Here is a 20,746-nt window from a genome sequence, read left to right on the forward strand (position 1 = left end):
GTAGCGTATGTACCTGTCCTTCCGGATAAATTACGATCAAGCATTCCGAGATCCTTCGAGGTGTTCCCTCACCAGGAGCATTCAGTTTCGCGCCAGTTGACGTAAATGCGTAGGTGCAAAAGCGGGATGAGATATCCCGCGTGCACCGGGCGCTAAAAGAAATCAAACATTTCTGGTTATCTTCGACCGGGGGATGAGCTGTTCGACAAGAAAATAACTCCGCTCCACTCTTCTGTTCGGAATAAACGCTCCTTTTCGTTCTGTTCTTACTGCCACCCCGTCCCTCCTTTTCCGTTCTTCGACTGGATATAGATTGGAAGATACGGCTCGCGGACCGGGCAAACCGGCGCTGTTATAAAATAGTACGGGGGCATTAAGCGCACCGCTAAGCGACTGTATATTATTCTGTTTGTAGCCAGACGTCCGCGAGCTAATGTTGCCATTCTTGAAAAAGTCCGCTGCGCCCCGGCGTTTATTGGCGCCTCCGCTCGCACGTGATATTTTTTCGACCGCTGGGCCGTCTAATCGGAATCGAATTTATCGTTTAACGCGAAGCGCTGAATGCTGCAGAATGCGTGTATATATTCGCCGGATGATTTAAATACCTCTCTCTCTCTCTCTCTCTCTCTCTTTCTCGTGCGCACGTGGTATTCTCTAAGCGATTACACAGTCGCGGTTTGGCTGATTTATTAAACTTTCGGAAGATTGAGACATCCAGTACTCGGATCTATTTCAACAAACTAAACTTGATTGGACTAAGATGTTTTTCTAGCAAATCGCGTTTAACTTTAGCTTGCATTTTGTAGTTTATTTTATCAACCCCTAAATGTCGAGGTAGAATCTAAAAGACAGAAAGTCTATTTTGCTAAGATATAATCTTTATATTTGTAGAAGAAACATTCTAATGATATAAAATTGTATAAATTATTTTTCGCTTGACATACAAAATAAAAAGATGTTTTTTGTAAACATATCGTTAGCTTTTCTATAATTTATAATTTGAATTTGGAAGAGAGATTATTTAACCACTTAGAAATTTTTTTCAAAACACAGATCAATTTTGCTTGTTTTAAAATGAATTCTGTATTAGAGAAAGAAGAATTTCATGTCGGTTAAAGAAGCCGTAGCGTGGGAAGGAAGTGAGAAGTATATGTATCTGGAATACCTCGCATATTTAATTATCTCAGGAATTTCCCGGATTCAATTCCCGACTTTATGTCGCAATAAGTGCCGGAGGGTCAAACCGCGTGTGGAGCGCGGTCATTAAAGTCTGCTCGCGGCCCTACGCTCCTCAACGGTTAGAGATCACCAGTAGAAAGCTCTTTATACGGGAGCTGGCATCTCACGATGCGCTTCTTGTTGCGCATCAATGCAAGCGGGTAACCGAAGACGGGGTAAATCACTCCGAGTTTTGCCGCTGGCTGCCGTCATTGGTACGGTAGCCCCCGTCGAAATAATACTGGGTGCTCCTCCCCTCTGCGCCGCGTACGTTAAAGATGCCGTCGTACAATGACGATCATCGAGAAAATATCGAGTGTCCGTAACATTATACTTTCGTGCGTTTAAATGCCGGCGTCGGTGTCGGGGCGTACGCGCGCGTACACTACTCTCGGCTTGTTGCGTGTCAACGAGTGGCGAGCGAGTGAAACTGGCGATGTCTCGTGTGTGCTCCTCGTTCGCCATATGATCTCAAGTTCATCAGGAGTTTATCGAATACACATGATTGAGCTCGTCGCGACGAATAATCTGCGTTTCCGCGATCCCTTTTTTCGCGAACCTGCGTCATCACTGAAGATTTAAAGTCATTGCGACTTAGGATAAATTCTAATATAATCGTTGAATAAAACTTGCATTTGTTAATTTGTTACCTACATTTTTGCGTGCAGAAGAAACGAGACTGTTTTAGAACATTATTGATAATCTTGATTGATCGCAATTCGCTGAACATGCCGAATGTGTTAGTATAATTTCAAATCACCAAATATTGGTTATCACAGAATATTCAATTCTGGTTGTAGTTGTGTACACGTAGTTTATGTCGCATCCACGAAATGGGTTTTATAATGCAAACGCGCGCGCATATACGAATAAACATATATTCACTCGGCGCTAATTAGCCGGTCCACGTTAACTAATTGGCTACTCACGCTTTCTCCATTTTCTGCAGCTTTATCTTTCCTATTTTACAATCTTGTCTGTGTCATTGCTTTCTCGCTTTCTAATTGTAATGATAATCTTCTTCCATTTTCCTCACTTTAGGAATTTTATTTCGCTAAACGATAATATATATAATAATTAATATATATATATATATATATATGCTTTTATAATATAAATATAGTTAATGAAAAGATACAGATAATTGTTGCAACATCAAAAAAATATCTAACAACATTATTTAAGTGATCTGGAACCAATTTTCTTGTTTGAAAAAAAATGTTATAAGACAATCGTTTAAATGACCATGTCTCTTTTAATGTTGAATAATGTATGTTTAAAAAACATACACATCTATAATTGAAATTGGAAAATGGAAAAATAAAATTCGGAAGATCATTATGATCATCACTGCCAATCTTCATCACTAATTCTTTTTGTAACTCTGTTACTTCAATTTTGAATGCTACCGAACGCCCAAAATTTCGCAAAAACTGATGAGCACGTGACGAGACTTCTCCACGAATGATACGTCGACCGAGTCCAGAGATCAAGTCGAATCTTCACGAAGAGCTCATTATCATGGCCCGTCACCCTCGTCGCGCAGGTCTACGACGTTTTTCCCACAGTTCTCTCCCGTCAAAACGCGCCGGAGGAACATCGGCGGACGTAGGAGAAGAAGACGAAGAAGGAGGAGAAGGCAGAGGGTCAGTCGGTTGTCTCCGTGGTCCGGTAGAAAAGGTCGAAAAAGGGAGGGGAGATAAATAAATAAAAAAAAAGAGAGAGAGAGAGAGAGAGAAACGCGGAGGGAGGAAAAAAGGAGGAACGAGCAGAGAGGAGCGGAGAAAACAAAACGGAATTGCGGCCTAGCTGCGGTGGATGATTTAGGGGGCGAGGGTCGCGGGTCGAGACCGGGCTCTGGAATGCTGGACCTTCTTCTTCTTCTCCTCTTCGGTCCTCTTCTCTCTCGCGGTCCCCTCGTCTCTTCCTCGCAACGCTCTCTCCCTCTCACGCATTCACTCCCACTTTGTATCTCTCTGCCATTTCGTCCACGGTGAAATCGTCGTCGTCGTGGAGATGCGGGAGGAGGAGGAGGAAAAGATGATAAGAGACAAGGATAACAGATAGAACATTTACATAGGTCGTTAGTGCGGGCAGATGTAGGGACGCGTTCGCGTATACCTAACAGTGACCGCGTGCCCACCTTGTGCCTCCGGTTCCTGACCGTGAGACACTCCAACTTCGTACGGCGAGATCGACTTCCTATTGTCGCTCGAATTTGTCACCGTTTCGTTTCGTTAACGGCCGTCGCGAATAAACGCGCCCGTAACTCACGCACCGATATGAGGAAAGACGGCATTTCATTCTCTCTAGATTAGAAGAGTATTATATTAATACATATATAGAGATACTGTCATTGATGCCTATATTAATTTCGCATTGATTATATATGTAATCAACACGGGACTTGATGCACGGGCAATTTTTCTCTTTTCAAGAAATGGATGGAAGCCAAGATTCAGCCAACACATATCTGCTAATGCTGGCAATACGTGTGGCACGATTTATCGGCGGATATCCTGTCTCTTTCACGTTTGTCGTTTGCTCTAAAATTTTTATCGTACCTCACTTTGGAATATTCGTAGTTAATACCGAAAGACGTATTATTACTGCATAATACGTGGCACAGTATTTATATAACAGTATAAATTTTATTCAAGCGTCCGTCGCACAATGTTTAAAAGTTTTGCTTTAATACATAATACCTGTCAAAATTCTGTTTTAACAGATAAATCTTAACATTTTGTTTACTGTTATAAATATAGGTGTGAATCATTCGAATTTCTCTTCTAATCTACCGGCAAGATCGGGCAAACCTCCTGTCCCACGGACTCATGTCGGATTGACCTAAAGGGCCACGTCAAAAATCATACGGATACATGTTTCAGGCCGTTTTGACGTCGGGGCACACCAGCCCTATTTCTTTATTGTAATTTAATTTCGTAACCCGACGCCGTGTACCTACGGCCAGGGAAATTATCGGGGGTCCGTGTGGCACGTTATAATTTTCTCATAAGAAGCTCTGACGAATTGAGTTTCGAACTCAAGAATGTCATAAGCGAACGTTTCTCTTGAAGAAGAGCTAAGAGTCAAGACCTTTTCACACCAAATGCACGCGAATCAAATGATTCGCCAAAAGCTTTCTCATCTATAGGGATACGAATTTCTCTTTTTGATGAAAAAAAAAGATACAATTAATATTGCGCGAAAGTTTGTAGCGAGTAATACTTACAAAAGTAATAATTGTGTAAATCGCAACGATAAACGTCAAGTATTAAGCGCGGTGTAATAATATAAATTTACATCCCACAATTATACTATCGCTATATATCGCGTTTTGATTGAACACGGAATTGCTCTATCACTACGAGTTGCTCAGTAATTAAACAGAGTACAATATGCAACCTGCTGTACAAATAATTTTAACGATAGTATTTTGATGAATAATAAATAACAGATAACAGGCAACATTTTCTTTGAAAATTGTGACAATATACGCATCGCACACTCCAGAATTGCTGGACTTTCTCTACAGAGTATTTAATTGCCATTTAATAGATGCATCGTATATGTACAATAAGAATGTTATTGCAACCAAATAACAATAAATTTTTAATAACTGATTCTAACGCATGTATGCAAAATCGTAATATTCTATATAATTAAGCTTTAATTTTCAAATACAAACAAACAGAACAATTAAAATGTTAATTATATTTTAATTATAACTGAAATTTCTTTAAATAATAGTCATTACTAAGAGAAAAAAAATCATGGCTACGCATTCCAATATTAAAAGAACGAATAGTAATTCCGAATATAATATACAGTGTATGTTATATACCTGGCATTTATTATGTTATGGCTTTTATATAACAGCCAACAATAGAATGTGCGAACGTTGCATGTGGAAAAACATTCTGTATTATCCCATATGTATTCGCATGAAGATTTAACGCAACCTATCGATCATCGCTATCGCAAAAAGGTGTTACCTAAGTTTTTACGCGAATCTAACAAAATTATCTTTTGCGAGACGTAAGTGTGAAAAGTCGTAATAAATAAAATCGCACCGTGAAACGACGTGTATGCACGCTAACGGCGTATCAGCGATAAAAAAAAAAGGGGGGGCCTGCGTCAGCGTCGCGTGGACGATTGTATAAATAAGAATTATATGTATAAAATATGAAATTTTGCATGAAGGGGTATTAAATAAGTGCGCGAGACAAAAAGAAAACGTTCGGAACATGGATACAAAATGAGAAACTTAAAAACTGCGAGGGTATTAAACGTGCGCGCATAAGGATCTAATTGCGTGCTTAAAACGAGTGCATAAAATTGCGGCTGGAAAACCGCGTGCTTGGTTTGCGTTGATAATGCAATAACGAAATATAAAATAAAAGGAGGAAGGGTCAAGTATGTGTTGTGTATATTAGATGGGACGCCGTAAAAGTTGTTCTCTCGTCTCATCCTTTGGCCTGTTCTCCTCTCTTTCTCGCTCGCGTTGTTTCATCTCGTCTCCTTTTTTTTCTTCTGCATTCTCTACTTTTCATTTCTTTCGTGTCTCTCCCCTCGCTCTTGTTGCATACGTGTATACGTCGTCCCGTGCGTACGTATACGGAGAGAGGTAAGTTTCGCCAGTCCGCGTTATATTTACGAAGAGCCTCTACCTCTAATGGTTTCGATGCGCTCTCGGACGCAACGCGTACCTGTCCCGTGCGGAGTGCGTGTGCACGCCATGCATGTGTGGAGCGATTCCTCATGCGCGCGTGCGTGCTCGGTGTGCACACGCGTGCACGTCCCGATCCCGCGATGCATGATACAACGCATAGGGAAGACGAGGGAGGATTCACACACATATACACGCACGGGCCGCACGGGCGTGAATTATGCCTCGCGCGAGATGTCAAATTGCTCGCCATATCATAAAATATACAACTCCGCGCGCTGTGGGAAACATTATGTTCTCTCCCGGTCCTCTTCTCGCTCCCCCCTGGCCATTCCACCTTCAGCCACCCGGTGTCCCCACCATCCACCCTCCCACGAGTCCTTCTCCCTCTTTTCATATTCCCGTCCTCGTTTCTCACCCCCGCGCGGCCGTCATGATTCGCAAATAAATTCACGCGGCGCACCGCAGTCGTATTAACGTCGAGACGGTTTCGGCGCTCGCTTCCGGAAATTCATTTTTTCCGTCGGCCGCGACATAATGTCACCTCGATGTAATGGTGAAACCATTATATTATACGTACAAAAATTTAGGTAAATACAGATCTGAAAATAATTCTGATTGGACTGTTAGAATAATTAGATTACGCTTAAGTTAGTTGTGAAATGGACGATACGTAAAATTATTGCGACGTGTGATGACTGACATACCAAATTGAATAGTATTGTAATATCGATTACGCAGAAAGAAATATTTAAAAATTTAGCATAATTATTTTCAGATCTTCAATAAAAATATTCTTTGTAATAATATATTTCATCAACTTGAGAATTATTATTAGATACGATAATGTTCAGATTATTGGGAAGATTTTATTGTTTCATAATAAATGACTGCGATTATATCAGGAATATTTGAAGATAATTTTAATTCCATTTTTCTTAATTATCTCGAAAAAGTACAAATCGTACGTTTATTCAATTATGATATGCTTTTTACAAACGCGTACGACACTTCAACTTTAAAAATTAGATACTTTGAGAAGAGCTGCAATGTCGTCATATATATCCGTCCAATAGCCGAAGCGTAACATACCTGCGACTCACTTTGACCTGATCTGATTTAGCGATCTTTCCGCCACGCCTCACGTCTAATCGCTAGACGAGAGAGAGAGAGAAAGAGAGATTTTGGTTCATTAATAAGCCTAAAACTGGCCCACACACGAGAGCGAGTTTCAAAGAGAGTGCTCCGTCGTGCCCGAGAGAGAGAGAGAGAGAGAGAGAGAGAGATATCTCTTTCTCTCTCTCTCTCGATCTTCTCTCGGGACGTTCCGTCCCGCGAGAGGAGAGCTGGAGATGAAAGATCCATCGATGATACATAGTGTATCGACGCGAGAAACCGTCGAATCATCGGCCATCAATAAATACCGATCGATCCCGCACCAGCGTCTATTAATGACTAAACGTCGGCTAACCAAATTAACCGTGACTAAAGTGCGTTTAACTCGGCATTCCTTGTACTCGCGTAACATTGTTTAAACCGCCCTGGTTATCGCACGATAAATCACGATCGTGTACGCGTGATTTCCTCAATGATTTTGCAACCCTATAATGGTATTCTTTAACACAAACTTATTATGTTGATAAAAAGATTAACGCTACGTTAATCTTTGATACATTGACTGATACAACGATTTATTCAATTTGCAACGTAGCTTCATGTCGAAACTAAATAAACGACATTACACGCAATAATAAAATTAAAAGAAAATCACTATCTCTTAACAGAAATATAGTATTCTAAAAATATGAGAATTTTTGTTTCTTTATTTTTGTGTTGAATCTTCTGCACATTTATATTTTAGATTAATATTTTACAGATCTTTATTTTACGAATTTGTATTTAAAAAATATATTATTATTTACAATTCATAGTCCCTAATCTTCAATTATTAGCTCGAATAATCAGATTCATTAAGTAAGATCTTGACCATAATTAATGAGTTTTTCTGTTCGACATTTATATAATATACATAATCTCAAATGTAATAATTATCTTAAAAATATATATAATATATCTACCCAAAATATAATTATTCAATAATTATTTAAGAATTGTTATGGACTATAACTATTATATGATTGCGGATAATTAGAAGGAATGATAACGACATGATAAATATTCGTAAAATATACTCTATGTACATAGAGTTTATCACATGAATAAATACCAATTAAAATCTACGATTCATTGATCTAAGATTGTCGAACACATGATTCATGAATCAATATTTTATAAATTAAAGAACATTTGGATACCAATCCTTGTAAAAAAAGTTAAATATATATTAATAAATCAAAGAATAAAACTGTGCTTCTTCGTCAAATCATGATTGGCTAAGAATACCGGCGTTAATTTTATCAATATTTCGCATTCGTTTAATAAACGAAATAATCTCTAAACGGAAAAGAATTTTTTATGTGATCGAAAAAAGATCTTTTTTCTGTGTGATGTCTAATGAAATTCCTCCAAGATTACTTGTTATTATTGTAGCAAGGTTAATGTATCTTCTTACTTGCTCTTTCCCCAGTATTCTCCCTTTCCTCTGCTATCCCCTCATCCTTATATTCTCTCAAGTATCCGTCGCGCGAGGTTTCCCCACTTAATCCTGTCCGTACGTAAATCATGAACTTCCTTCTCGACGCCTGCAAGGGTACTTGGCAGGACTATCCACGAAAGAAAGGAGGAAAGGGTGAGACATGAGAATGCAGACGAAAGCAGATCGAAATTTTTCTAGAAAGCTACTTTCCTTGTAAGAAACTGAAACTTGTTCATGATTTGTCTTTCTATGAAAGGCGCACTAAGTGAAAGTTACACAAAACAATGTAATCGAAACACTTCTTCGATTTATACCCACAAAAATCGATCCTTAAGGAGTGAGGTGTGCCCGAAAGAGGAAAAAGCGGTATATTAAATACAAGATACAAAGGAGCACGGGATATCGCAAAGAATGGTCTAAAGGCACGAATAACCTGAATACTATTGGACAAGAAAAAGAAGAGGCGAAGATAGAAGGGGCGGTACCTAAAAATAGCAGTGTATATATAGTGCTACTCGAAACACAATTCGTGCCGATTCTCGATACCCAAAAATGTTAATCCCCGACGTTTCCTTTCGACCAAACATTTTCTTTCCCTTTCCATCTTTACCTTTCCCTTGACACTCCTCCGCTTTCCTGTTTCGTCGACTGTCGTGAAAATATTACAAACGCAGACGATCTCTCGGCAATTCGAGGCTGTCGTGGAAAGCGCCTTTAGGGTTCATCGGCGGATTCGACGTGGAAAAGCTCCCAGATCGGACAATGGATCTCTAACAAGCCCTCTGTCGCGTCTACGTGCATCCACACGTACATTCCTTCCTTTTCCTTCCTGCCTTTTGCGGTGCCGTTTAGCACCGGTGCACAAAGCTACAACAATGCACCGCTGAGTTCTGTCCCATGCGTAAGCCCACCGGGACCTATTTTGGTTTTCCTTTAAAAATCTCGAACCGTGCTGAAGCACGCCGGACTAGGCGTCTGTTTGCACGTTTTCTCCGGAGAGTGCCACTACGTAAAAGTTGACGAGACTTTCAGTAGCCCTCGAAGTAAGGCATAAGAGCGCTTGTGTACTTTTCGCCTCAATGAGAATCTTTGATCCCTCTTAAGGGTCCTCGAACGATGGTGTAACTTGCGTTTAGAAAAACATGCAAGTCAGAATCTTATCGATATGCTACTTTCAGTTAAGTGAAATTACAGCACAGAAAACTATGCAACGTAGTTCTGTATTATGTTGTAATATTAAAAAGTGTGCCAGTTATAAATGTAAAAATTCTGATTATCTTCAGTATCACTTTTCGAAAAGATATCTTGAAAGAATTAAATATTAAATTAAACTAAAGTAATAAAATCAAGAGCTTTGAACATATTTCATATTTGCTGGATCGACACAAACTTTCTATTTCATTGCCTCGTCGAGGAAGTACAATATATGCATACTGCAATCTTAATTTCACAATCTAAACCGAAACGAGCAAGTTTTAAGTGTGGTCAAATGATTTTCAGAGACGCGTAAAACGTAGAGTAATGGTTATTACGTAGTGAAGATATACAATTATGAGTTAGATAAATGCAAAAGATATTCTATACTGTGATAACTATATGTACACAAGTTAACTTTTGAAAAATGCCACGAGTGGGTACGATATATGCGAAAAATCTCTCCGCACGTCCAGGGTCGGATTGTCTAAAAAAATTTCACGATCTCCCTTTCTTTCATTTTCAAATGAGATGCACGATAAAATTGTAATCAATTGTAATTCGTCGACTTAATCAATAGCGTCACAAATGGTCACACTATAATTTTTGAAAATTATTTAAGAAAAAAGAAACTTTTAATATAAATGCCAGGATAATTAGCTGCACGAAACGGTCATCGGATTATCCGATATAATCTGGCAATCATCCACCGGTCGCGTCGTCCCAAAGCTCAACCAACAAAAATACCGCAAAGAATTCTGTGAGAACTGTACCGATTGTCCTCGTACCGGTTTCCTTGGAAATGATAGGTCGGCCGGATACCGACCCTGGTAACTCTAGACGGACAACCGGGCATACCGAGTCCGTGGCGCCCCTATCTTTTATGCCGGTAGTTTCTGAAAATCTCTGAGCTTGATCTCTCTACCCCGGATTACAACAGATGAGAGTGAAAGAGACAGAAGGAAGGAAAGGAGGAGAGAGGTGGTCAGATCGTGGAGGTCGCACGACGAGCGAGCTCGGTGAGGGAAGCTGGGAGAGAGATTGGTTGTCAGCGACAGCAGCAACCGCAGCGGCAGCAACACGTGTGCGAGCGCTGGACCTGGCGGCGTTTACATAAACACGTATAAACGTCGTGTAAACCCCGGCGCGACACCAGTCCCCCGCATTCTAGAGGTTGCGCGTGTGCGTACGGCTCAACGCGCGTCCGTGAGAGGGTCCAGCGACGGTAGCATCCCCGGGCTCAGATAACCGGCGAGAATATATACGACTCTAAACTGCATCTACGTGCGAGGACGTTCTTGGGCTACCGAATTTTCAAGGAGCCGCGACAGAATGTCGAGATAGCGACTGCAAGGATGCACGAGGAACCGGATCAAGGATGAGAAGTGTCCGGTTGACTGGCGATTCTCGGTAAGAACCGACAAATGTCGCGCTGAAGAAACCGGACAGCTTCTGGTTGCTAGATATTTAATCACTAAATATTTCCTGCCACTGAGAGATAAATGTTTTTATTAGCAACTACACAAATATATTATGGACCGAAAAGTGGAAAATGCAAATTTCTGACATCATGCTCGCAAGAATCCAATACGCAAACAAAATGTGAAACGGTGTGATAAATTCCGAAACAGCTTAGATGGGAACGAGATTCTGCGTAGCACATCGTCAGAACGTTATTTGGGTCAACTATTATCTTATCCTAACGCGATCTGGAGGTAGTAAGCCTAACATGCTTTCCAATAGACGTCGGAAGGTGGATGTATCATGGAGGGCCTCGTGGGGCACGAGTGAAAAAGATAGCATTGGAGCAAGCGCGCGAATGAGAGAAAAAGAGAGACGATAGAGAAGAGAGGGAACGAGTAGACACTCGAATTACTTCAGCAAAGAAACATCTGCCGATGGCGCTCTCCCTTTCAAAGCCAACATGGCGGAATGATCGGCGCATCAACCGGTAGTTACGTTTACCCACGGATCTGCGGTTCTTTTTTTCCTGTGCTCTTCTCCCTTAGGCTGATCTCCTCCCCTCGTTCTTTGCTCTTCCTCGCGCGCGCGCGCGCGATCATCTTTGGCAAAAAAAGTCCAGTTGCGTTTTCGCAGGAAAACCCCAAACGTCTGTCTGTCTACTTCGCTCCCTATTTCATCCTTCTTGCATTCGCAGCCGGGCGCTCGTGCGGAAAGAGGAAACGCTTTTTCCTCGATAATACAGATTCGGGCTCTTGTCCCGTTGTGATCATAGTATCGCAAACAAATCTGTGAATATACCAAACATAGCAGGTGCTACGCAAACATGCCGCCATCTGAACTCCCGGAATGACCCGCAACGGCAGAAGCGACCAGAGATTGAATCAATGTTCAGTTCTGCAATCTCGGAAGTGCGCAAATGGAACAATATTTTTTGAACCTCTTCCAATCCGAATAAACGTTGGACAATGACTAACGTGCACAACGACTGATTTCATTTTCCGAGCGCCACTGATGAAATCACCCTCCCATGGTGAATTTCGGGATTTTAATTCCTCTTGAATGTATTGTTCGTGTATCCATCCATCGATCATTAAATCACTCGCAATTCAATTCGTTTCCTCGTTTTCAATTCTTTCCTAACGTGGAAAAAAATCACCAATCTCCGAATCCCTCTCTCTCGAATTGTTCGACGGAGAATAAACAACAATTTGCGCGCCGTAAAAAAAAAAAGCCGATTCTACCCATCGTAGATTATTATTTGTGCAACATGAGGTGCCTTGAGCTCACGAGTAGATCCAATATTTAGAGATCCTAAATCGCGGTGAGATCAGCGATTCTACCGTGACTTTTGTATCTCCTTAGTCGATCGCGATGACTGAAATCGATATACATTTCACAGGAGAACCTTCGGAATTTTCTAATGCCGAACGTATAACAAGAAAATTATCCACTTGAGGGGCCTCTAAAAATGAAAACGGGAATGCGTAGAAGAGAAGGGAGGTTGAAAGGTTACCGTAAAGGTGGAGAGGATAGTTTTCTCGATCCGGTAAGGTTCGCAACAATGTCCGGTGGTCCCAAGACTGGTGTCCTTCACGAATACAATGGCCGCGAAAAATCATCCATTATCCGCGCGAGATCCATGTATAGAAGGGAGATGACGAGAGAAAGATGGAAAGAAGATGGTGAGGTTGTAAGTTCGGGCCCACGGACAATGGCGTACGCCCATATATCACTCGACTGATTTTCCCGAAAAATGGAATCAATGAGTCTTCCTCGAAGGTGCAAGAAAAGCTGGGATTCCAGTCACCTTTTCGAACCGATGGAACACTTCCGATCGCGATTTCGACCATTATGCAAGACGAAAATTTCTTACTCTAGCTTCTAATTCTTAGCGGAAGTGCGACCGTTTGGATACTTTACAAAACTTTACGAGATTTAAGATGTTTGGAAACTTAGAAATAGCAATAATTTACAAACATTTTAAAAATAAAAATTTCACTATTAGATAAGAATAATAGAAATAATGTTATGATGGGTAAAAGATTATTAAAAAGAACGTATGATTAAAAATCAATATATAACAACAGCATCTTTGATTATTCAAAATTTACGCAGGCCCTATACAACTTATTCTTAAAATTATACATGGCATAGGTGTGAATTTATTTGAATTTGTATATTAAAATCAATATTTTTATAAGTTAATGAATAATAAGAGATAAGTGCATTTTCTGTTTAGATGCTTCGTCCCCCAATAGATAATAGTACGGACTCACGATCTAAATCTAGCCATCGAACCCGCACATTCCTTCATGACGTCGCCGGTGTATTACACATACACGTACAAGCTCGCGCGTGTATCGTTCTTCGATTTCAGCCATAGCCAAAACGATTATAATAACTATTTTATCCGGCGCGGATCTGGGCCATTGTGCCTCTCCATTCTGAAAGTCATAACACGATGCCTGTACTGCCCTTCAGGAACTGCCTCGACTGTGTTCCCCTTTTGGCTGTGCCATACCACGGTGTAACCTGGTGCACCATGAATTTCAAACACATATATACACACACACACGCACACACACACACACACACACACACACGCATAGATAGATATGTATGCCCAAGGATGCGAACACGACGACCGACACAGTCAGACCCTTCTGCAACAACACGTGTCGTGCATATGTATGCATACCTCAAACACGCAAATGTATTGTGTGATTGTATATGCGGATGCAAGTATTATATGCGTGTGCGTGGCGACACGCACACGAAGGCGATTATCTTCTAAATGTACATAAGTACAGTGAACGAAATGTGCACGGAAACTTGCATTATCCTATACATAGGTTGTCTCGAAATTATTCAACGAGATTTTCAAATCTGTATCTAGCTAAATTTTTATAGACACTCCAGTAAAACTGTTCTGTAATCTTAATGACAAATTCTTTATATATACTCGTATAACTGTTGCTAGTTTCTATGTAGAGTTTCGAGATATTGAATTGAGCACTTTGGACAAAATTATTTAAATACCAAATTAGAATCAAAACTTATGTAAATTTCAATAAGATATTCATCGTCCACCTAATTCGTATATTGAATAAAATATGTATTTCACGAAAGAAAAAAATTCCCTTTAACCTTAATTATAATACGGGAATTATATATATAAATTTTTTGGTTTTTAGTAGCAACTCTGGATCTGTTACAGCAGCTAAAGGTCGCATTTTTGAGACACCCTATATTCAACCACTAGCGATCATGGTCTCGCGCTGACACCGGCGCACGCATGGTACACACATGAATATACGCGCGTCTGTGTGCGTATCGCGGCGGTGGCACACATCGACCACTGGCAATATTTCACGGCATATTGTTGCCATCTGCACACGCAACCCTGCGCGCACGACAGAATGCACGACGTAGGAGAGACGCGCGCTTTTATTTATCTGCTATTTATTTGCCAACGCGCGCGCTACCGAAGCGCGGTACCCCGACTCACGACCCTGCCGGGGACAGATTTGAAAAGTTATTAATCGTTCTGTTTTGGATAGGAGTGCCACGACACTCTGGCCCTCTCCCCATCGCCAAACGAGCTCCTTTTATGCGAGCTGCTAACCAGACGACGATGGCGCATATTGGCCGTGCGAGCGAACGTGCCCCTTTCGATCGGCTCGAAAGGGTGCCTCGAGAAGGTGTGAATCGATAGGTGGAGACAAGCCACAAAAAGTTGAAATCAAGTCAACTCGTTCGTAGAACGGAGGAGGGAGGCAGATTGAGATGTGAATACGCTTGGCGTCGTTTTGCTCGCGCAAATCATAAAAGAGTCGAACGAAGTTTAAATTGTTTGAATACGTATAAGTCGATTCATAAATAGGTATTCACGTTGCAAAAAAAAAAACGAAATATCTTGTATATCGTAAAATACAATATCAAAATGGTAAATACGCCTTTGCGATCAAGATAACGAAAATGTCGTAAAGTCCGACAATTGAAATCTTTCCGGTGGCGAATAAAGAAACAAAGTTGCAGCGTCGCGAGATAAGAAGTGACGCCGGTACGTGGGACCGTTATCTCCGCAACTTCATAAATATTTAAGACGCCTGCTTGCGTATGATGCCACAGATGCCTGGGCCAGCGACGTCAGAATAAGTTAAATTTAATCTCTAGTATCGTGATGATATGTCCCTTCAACAATAATACGCGTCTTATCGTACGATTCGCACGTAAGATGAATAACGATGTCTTTCGAAAATTTAATGAGCTTCTATAGAAATACAAGGCCACTTACTCAACGATCAGCTGTAGCTTTATGCTACGTAAACAAATCGTCTTTAACGCAAAGTAAGCGAGGCTTCTGCCGTCGCTTTGAGAGAGTCCATTCATTCAGTAGGTAGTAATTATCTGTCCCATTCATTTGCAAAATTTGTATGAAATAAAATAAAAGTAACCAAAGATTTAAAATTTGTGTATACTATATTTTATATTTTTTAACATTTTTTAAAATATTTTCAGCATTTTTGATACGTTTTTTTTTTTTACATTAGAATGTTCTAAAGAAAGAAAGGAAAATAAGCGAACTCGACCCCGTTTACGAAACCATTCCCCTCAGCACTCATTTCGGTTTTTTATGCGTTTCGGTAACACATATTCCCAATTCTAGCCGCGATTCGTCCCCGCAACTCGTCCAAGGGTGAGAACGCGGGTGAGAGCCGCCATTTTTCCCATAAAAAATCCGCCAAGTTCGCGCTTCCTGTTCGCGCGTCTCTGCTCTCTCCTCGAGAGCGCAGCGCCAGGAGGAAGCTCCGGAAAAGGGAGTAGAATACGGGGGTGTGGACCGACACGGTAAAATATATTCCAGTCAACTTCCGTTGGAAATAAATAAGAGTCACGCCACGCGATCTCGCTGCGCCCCCGACAACGGCGGCCATTCGTGTGCAGGGGACCTTATCTTTCGATATCTCTCTCTTCCCCTCTCACACCCTAAGCTAAGAGAAGCCATCGAGAGGAGTTCCGCCGCCACTCATCAAGATATACAGGGATCAAGATGAGACTCTCTGCAGCGCGTTTGCGTAATCGCTCTATAATTACTAACACCTACGTAATTGTGAATTCCGTCTTCCTAATGCGTTCGTAACACGATGAGCGTCTGATTATTCGTGATTAACTCCAATTATTCTTGATATTATTCTGTGCTATTTGCGAGAAATCTTGAAAATTTTAAGCCAATTATTTGATTCTTCCTTTTTCTGTGTTTTTTTTTTTTATTACGCAATAATCGCATTGCAAAGTATTATACGTTTAACTGGAATATTATTGACTCTATGTTATCACAATTTCTTTTTTCAGGCGAGAAACCTTTTAGGTGTGAGTTCAGTGGCTGTGAGAGGAGGTTCGCGAATAGTAGCGATCGAAAGAAGCACAGCCATGTTCATACTTCAGACAAGCCTTACAATTGTCGAATCGCGGGATGTGACAAGTCTTATACCCACCCTAGTTCTCTACGCAAACACATGAAGGTACGTCTCCCAATCGAGTTAATGAAACTAGCTTGGCAAGCAGATGAGAATGCACTACTAGGAATTCAAACCTATCGTTTACACATTCGGGTTGCCTGCGTTTCGTAAGTCGTGAATTCGACTTTCGACACATTACGAAATAACGTCAAGTCGAAAAAAAGAATGTGTTAGTACAAAAAGAATAAAAGTTTACAATTATACCCAATTATTTTGATAGCAAGGTTCGAAAATATTATGATATTTATATATATAATATATATAAATATTAAAATATCCGATATATCCAAAATGTAAGTATTTAACATTTTTTTATTTTACAAAATGAACTTAGTATATTAAAGTTTTTGAAAAACCATCAAATTTGTTTATAAATAACGTATTATAGGAAAGAATAAAAAACAAACCGATACATACTGTGTAAGGAGAATAAAAAATTAAATACTTATCCAATTATTAATTAGATAATTATTGGATAAAAAAATATCTTCTGGAATTATTTTTCTATAGCAATTATTTCAGTTTGAAAAAATATAATATAATCTCATTATACGATGTACATTACCGTTCATGTATTCAAAAACGCTTGAGCAAAATCTTACGAAAATTTAAATATCTGTCAATAAAAAAGAAGTAGAGAAGTTTTTTAATATGCATTTTTTTAAAGAGGAGAGATGAAATCGTAAATTTGTTTTTTCAGTTTTATTTCTGCAACATATTTTTATCCTAAATTATATTTGAAATAACATTTAAAATTGAAAATTAGTATTTTTTTTTAATATTTTTGCTTACTTTATTGTGATCTGATAAAACATTATCAAAAGAAAAATAACAAAATACTTTAAACGCCATGCCACGTGAGCTAAAGTAAAAGAACGAGAAGCAAAGTAATATCAGGATTAACGAATGTCAGTTACACAAAAGATAGTAAAATGTTGTTCTCTACAGCAGATCTATCAAATATTTCCGAAAGTTTTTGGAACCAGCATGACATAAGTAAAAAAACCGGTGCTGGTCTGTAGGGACCGGCGTGGATTTAACGTATTAAAGTCCTTTTAAATTTTAAAATGATTTTTTAAATTGATGATTTTTTACAATATACATATATATATATATATATAATCGAATTTATTATATTAAAATTTATCATTATTTCAAATTGTTTTTAACTTCAAAATTAAAATAAATCTGATAAAATTACGAAGATCTATAAGTAATAATAAATAAAACGAGAATCTACTTGAGTTGGAAAAATCATGAAACCAATAATACGGAATATTATAATTATTCAGTTTAAATCATTAATTTTATGATTGATTATTGATCGAACCTTTATAGATAGATAAATTAATATTATGATTAATATGGAACACCTTTTATACCTAAAAATTGCTAAATGGATTAATATTGAATTAAACATAAAAAAGACAACAGTAAAAATATGCATTTTTTTCGGTCGGTGATCAATCGCGATCAATTTCAATCACATTTTGTATATATAAAAAAAAATACATTTCTGTTTCGTGTGTTTATTCGTTCAGATGTTGACTGCATAAATAATGAAACAAAACTGTGTGCCATTCCTAAGACTACAGTGATTTTTTCGCACGGACGATCGCGGAATCTTAATAAGAAATTATCTCAGCACTCAGCACAAAAGGCAGAAGGAGAGAGGTAGAAAACTGCGCAAAATTCAACTTCCGAGATACACGCGTGATAGGTCAGCTTCACCGGGAATGCTTTTGCTACTCTACGGTTTTCGCAGACGTGATTCGCGGAAGGCAGTCGTAGAGATTTGCTCACTGAATTATGAAAGAAGGACCAGAGAGATGGAAACGGATCTTTGATCCCCGTTGCTTTCGTTCTGGACTTCTTGTGCTACTCTCTCCACTGATCCTTGTGATCTCCGTCTCGATCTCAACGATCGACTTCGAATTCTCCGATGTTATAAATCTCCAAAACGTACCGTATAAATCAAAAATATGTTCTGTATATTACACGAAAGTTATCTTCAGAGAAAATGATAATAAGTAAATTTTAACGATCGTAAAATAGCATTTAAAATTAAAAGAATTTATATATAAGCTATTTATTTACAATGCTAGAGAAAAACCTATTGATTGATCCGAATTTAAATTGGTATTAAAAAAGAATTTCAATCGAATATTCAATTAATACAAAAATAATTTAATTCTCCTATAAATATTTAGTATCACCAAACGATTGGTTATATTATTATATTATCTAGTAGTACTCACTAAATATTTAAAAGAGTAAAATTATTTTTAGTTATATTAACCGAACATTTGAGTGGAACTATTTCATTTAAAATTTGGTAATTATTATCACTCTTTTTTTTCAGTATGTATAAATTCAACAATACACTTGATTATATTTCAATGCAACTTCATACAAATCTCTAGTAAATCGTATTTATTATATACTTCAGATATATAAACATCTTTTTTAAAATGGTAACACAAAAAACTGGTGACAAAATTCGTCGTTACAGTCGTTGTCTAATGCGATATCCTTTTCGACGTTCTCTTTTCAGGTACATGGAATGTCATTACCCGAGGGTAAAGTAGGAGGAGGATACGAAAGCGAGGGAGAAGAGAGCAGCAGCAGCGGGGGTAGCCTGTCGGTGACTGGTAACACGGAATCGCCCCAACCACCTCCGGTTGTCCCGACAAGAACAACCAATCTTCCTCCTACGAATCGAACCCACGATCCGTCGACCCGCGGAGCGTCGGAGGTGGCGGAGTGGTACGTTTGTCAGCCACCGACAGTTGGGCCTCAACCAGGGCCCCTACCTGGGCCGCCGCCGCATCATCTTGGTCATCATTTCAATCCGTTGATACACCATCAAGCAGCCGCTTATTAGGAAATATCGAAAGGTCGAAGTGTGACCAAGAGAGTCTTTCTAAAATCTCCGTTCCTATCCACTCACCTCAATCCGATGATGTTGAATAAGATTTCCTACTGAGGAATTTTAGTTTCGTCAAAGAAAATACAAATGACAATCATCTGTCGATTTATCAAAGATAAATCCTTCGAGGAAATACTCAAGAATATGCCTACGACGAAATTCCGTACTCATTATATAAATGATATACTAATCGGACTTCATTGGCACATTATATAAAGAGGCTCATGGATATTTAGAATGGTTAAAAAAAAATTACACATTCGCTCTAAAAATGTGTCGACTTAATACCAGCACCGTGTTGGTGTTGATTATCGATATGACGCAGATTTAACATCATGGTTTAAATGATTTAATATTAACATAGTGTCAAATCTGCACCCATATTTTATAGAGTGTATACATCACTAATATCATCGAGGTGAATCTTACATAAATTTAAAAAAGTTCGAATGGACAAATTTTTTGAGTGATATAAGCCAAATTATATATGATTTGATCGATCAATCAATCGAAGTATTTATAAAGTGTATGATAATTAAACAAAAAACGTTTTACATAATGTAGTTTTTTGCGCGAAAAGGACATTTTGTGATTAGTATATTTTTCTGTTCTAGGCAATATTATATGAAATAATTGCATTATTTTTAATAAATTTATCTAATTTTTCAATTAATCGATTCTTTCTGATATTCTGCATATATAATTATTAATCTAAATTAATTGAAAAATAAGATAGTTTTTCAAATATTAAGTGCATAAAACATACAATTATTATAACAATATGATAAAAAATATTATTATAATATTATACGTATGCAGTTATCATGCAAAATCATGTGTGTTGCTTAATTTGTAAAATTAAGCAAAATTAATTGTAATATTTCATGAAACATTTTCTTAACATTTTATGTGTTATCATAACATAGTTATTTTATACGCAGAATATTAAGAGAATTTTATTTAAAAAAAAAACATATAATGAAATAACAGATAGATAGTTGAAATGATTTTCAAATTTTTGGATTAAAAAAATTTAAATTAAAATAATTATCGTATCGCTGATCGTAAAATGTCCTTTGAAACAGAATACCTGTGGTCTCTATAATGCTTTTCGAAACTATTCCATACAAAATTATACAGTTCATGTTGCATAA

General features: G+C 38.6%; 1 protein-coding gene across 1 annotated transcript in view; it reads left to right on the forward strand.

The window, feature by feature from the left end:
• LOC108772405 (pair-rule protein odd-paired) overlaps window positions 1–19,547 on the forward strand; it is a 32,991-nt gene extending 13,444 nt beyond the window's left edge. Inside the window, exons 2-3 of the mRNA XM_018537926.1 lie at window positions 16,497–16,666; window positions 19,218–19,547. Of these exons, the coding sequence (XP_018393428.1) occupies window positions 16,497–16,666; window positions 19,218–19,547 (500 nt within the window). The remainder of the gene's footprint in view (window positions 1–16,496; window positions 16,667–19,217) is intronic.
• Window positions 19,548–20,746: the final 1,199 nt, after the last annotated feature.

Source organism: Cyphomyrmex costatus, unplaced genomic scaffold (assembly GCF_001594065.2).
Source record: "Cyphomyrmex costatus isolate MS0001 unplaced genomic scaffold, Ccosl1.0 scaffold189, whole genome shotgun sequence".
Taxonomy (NCBI): domain Eukaryota; kingdom Metazoa; phylum Arthropoda; class Insecta; order Hymenoptera; family Formicidae; genus Cyphomyrmex; species Cyphomyrmex costatus.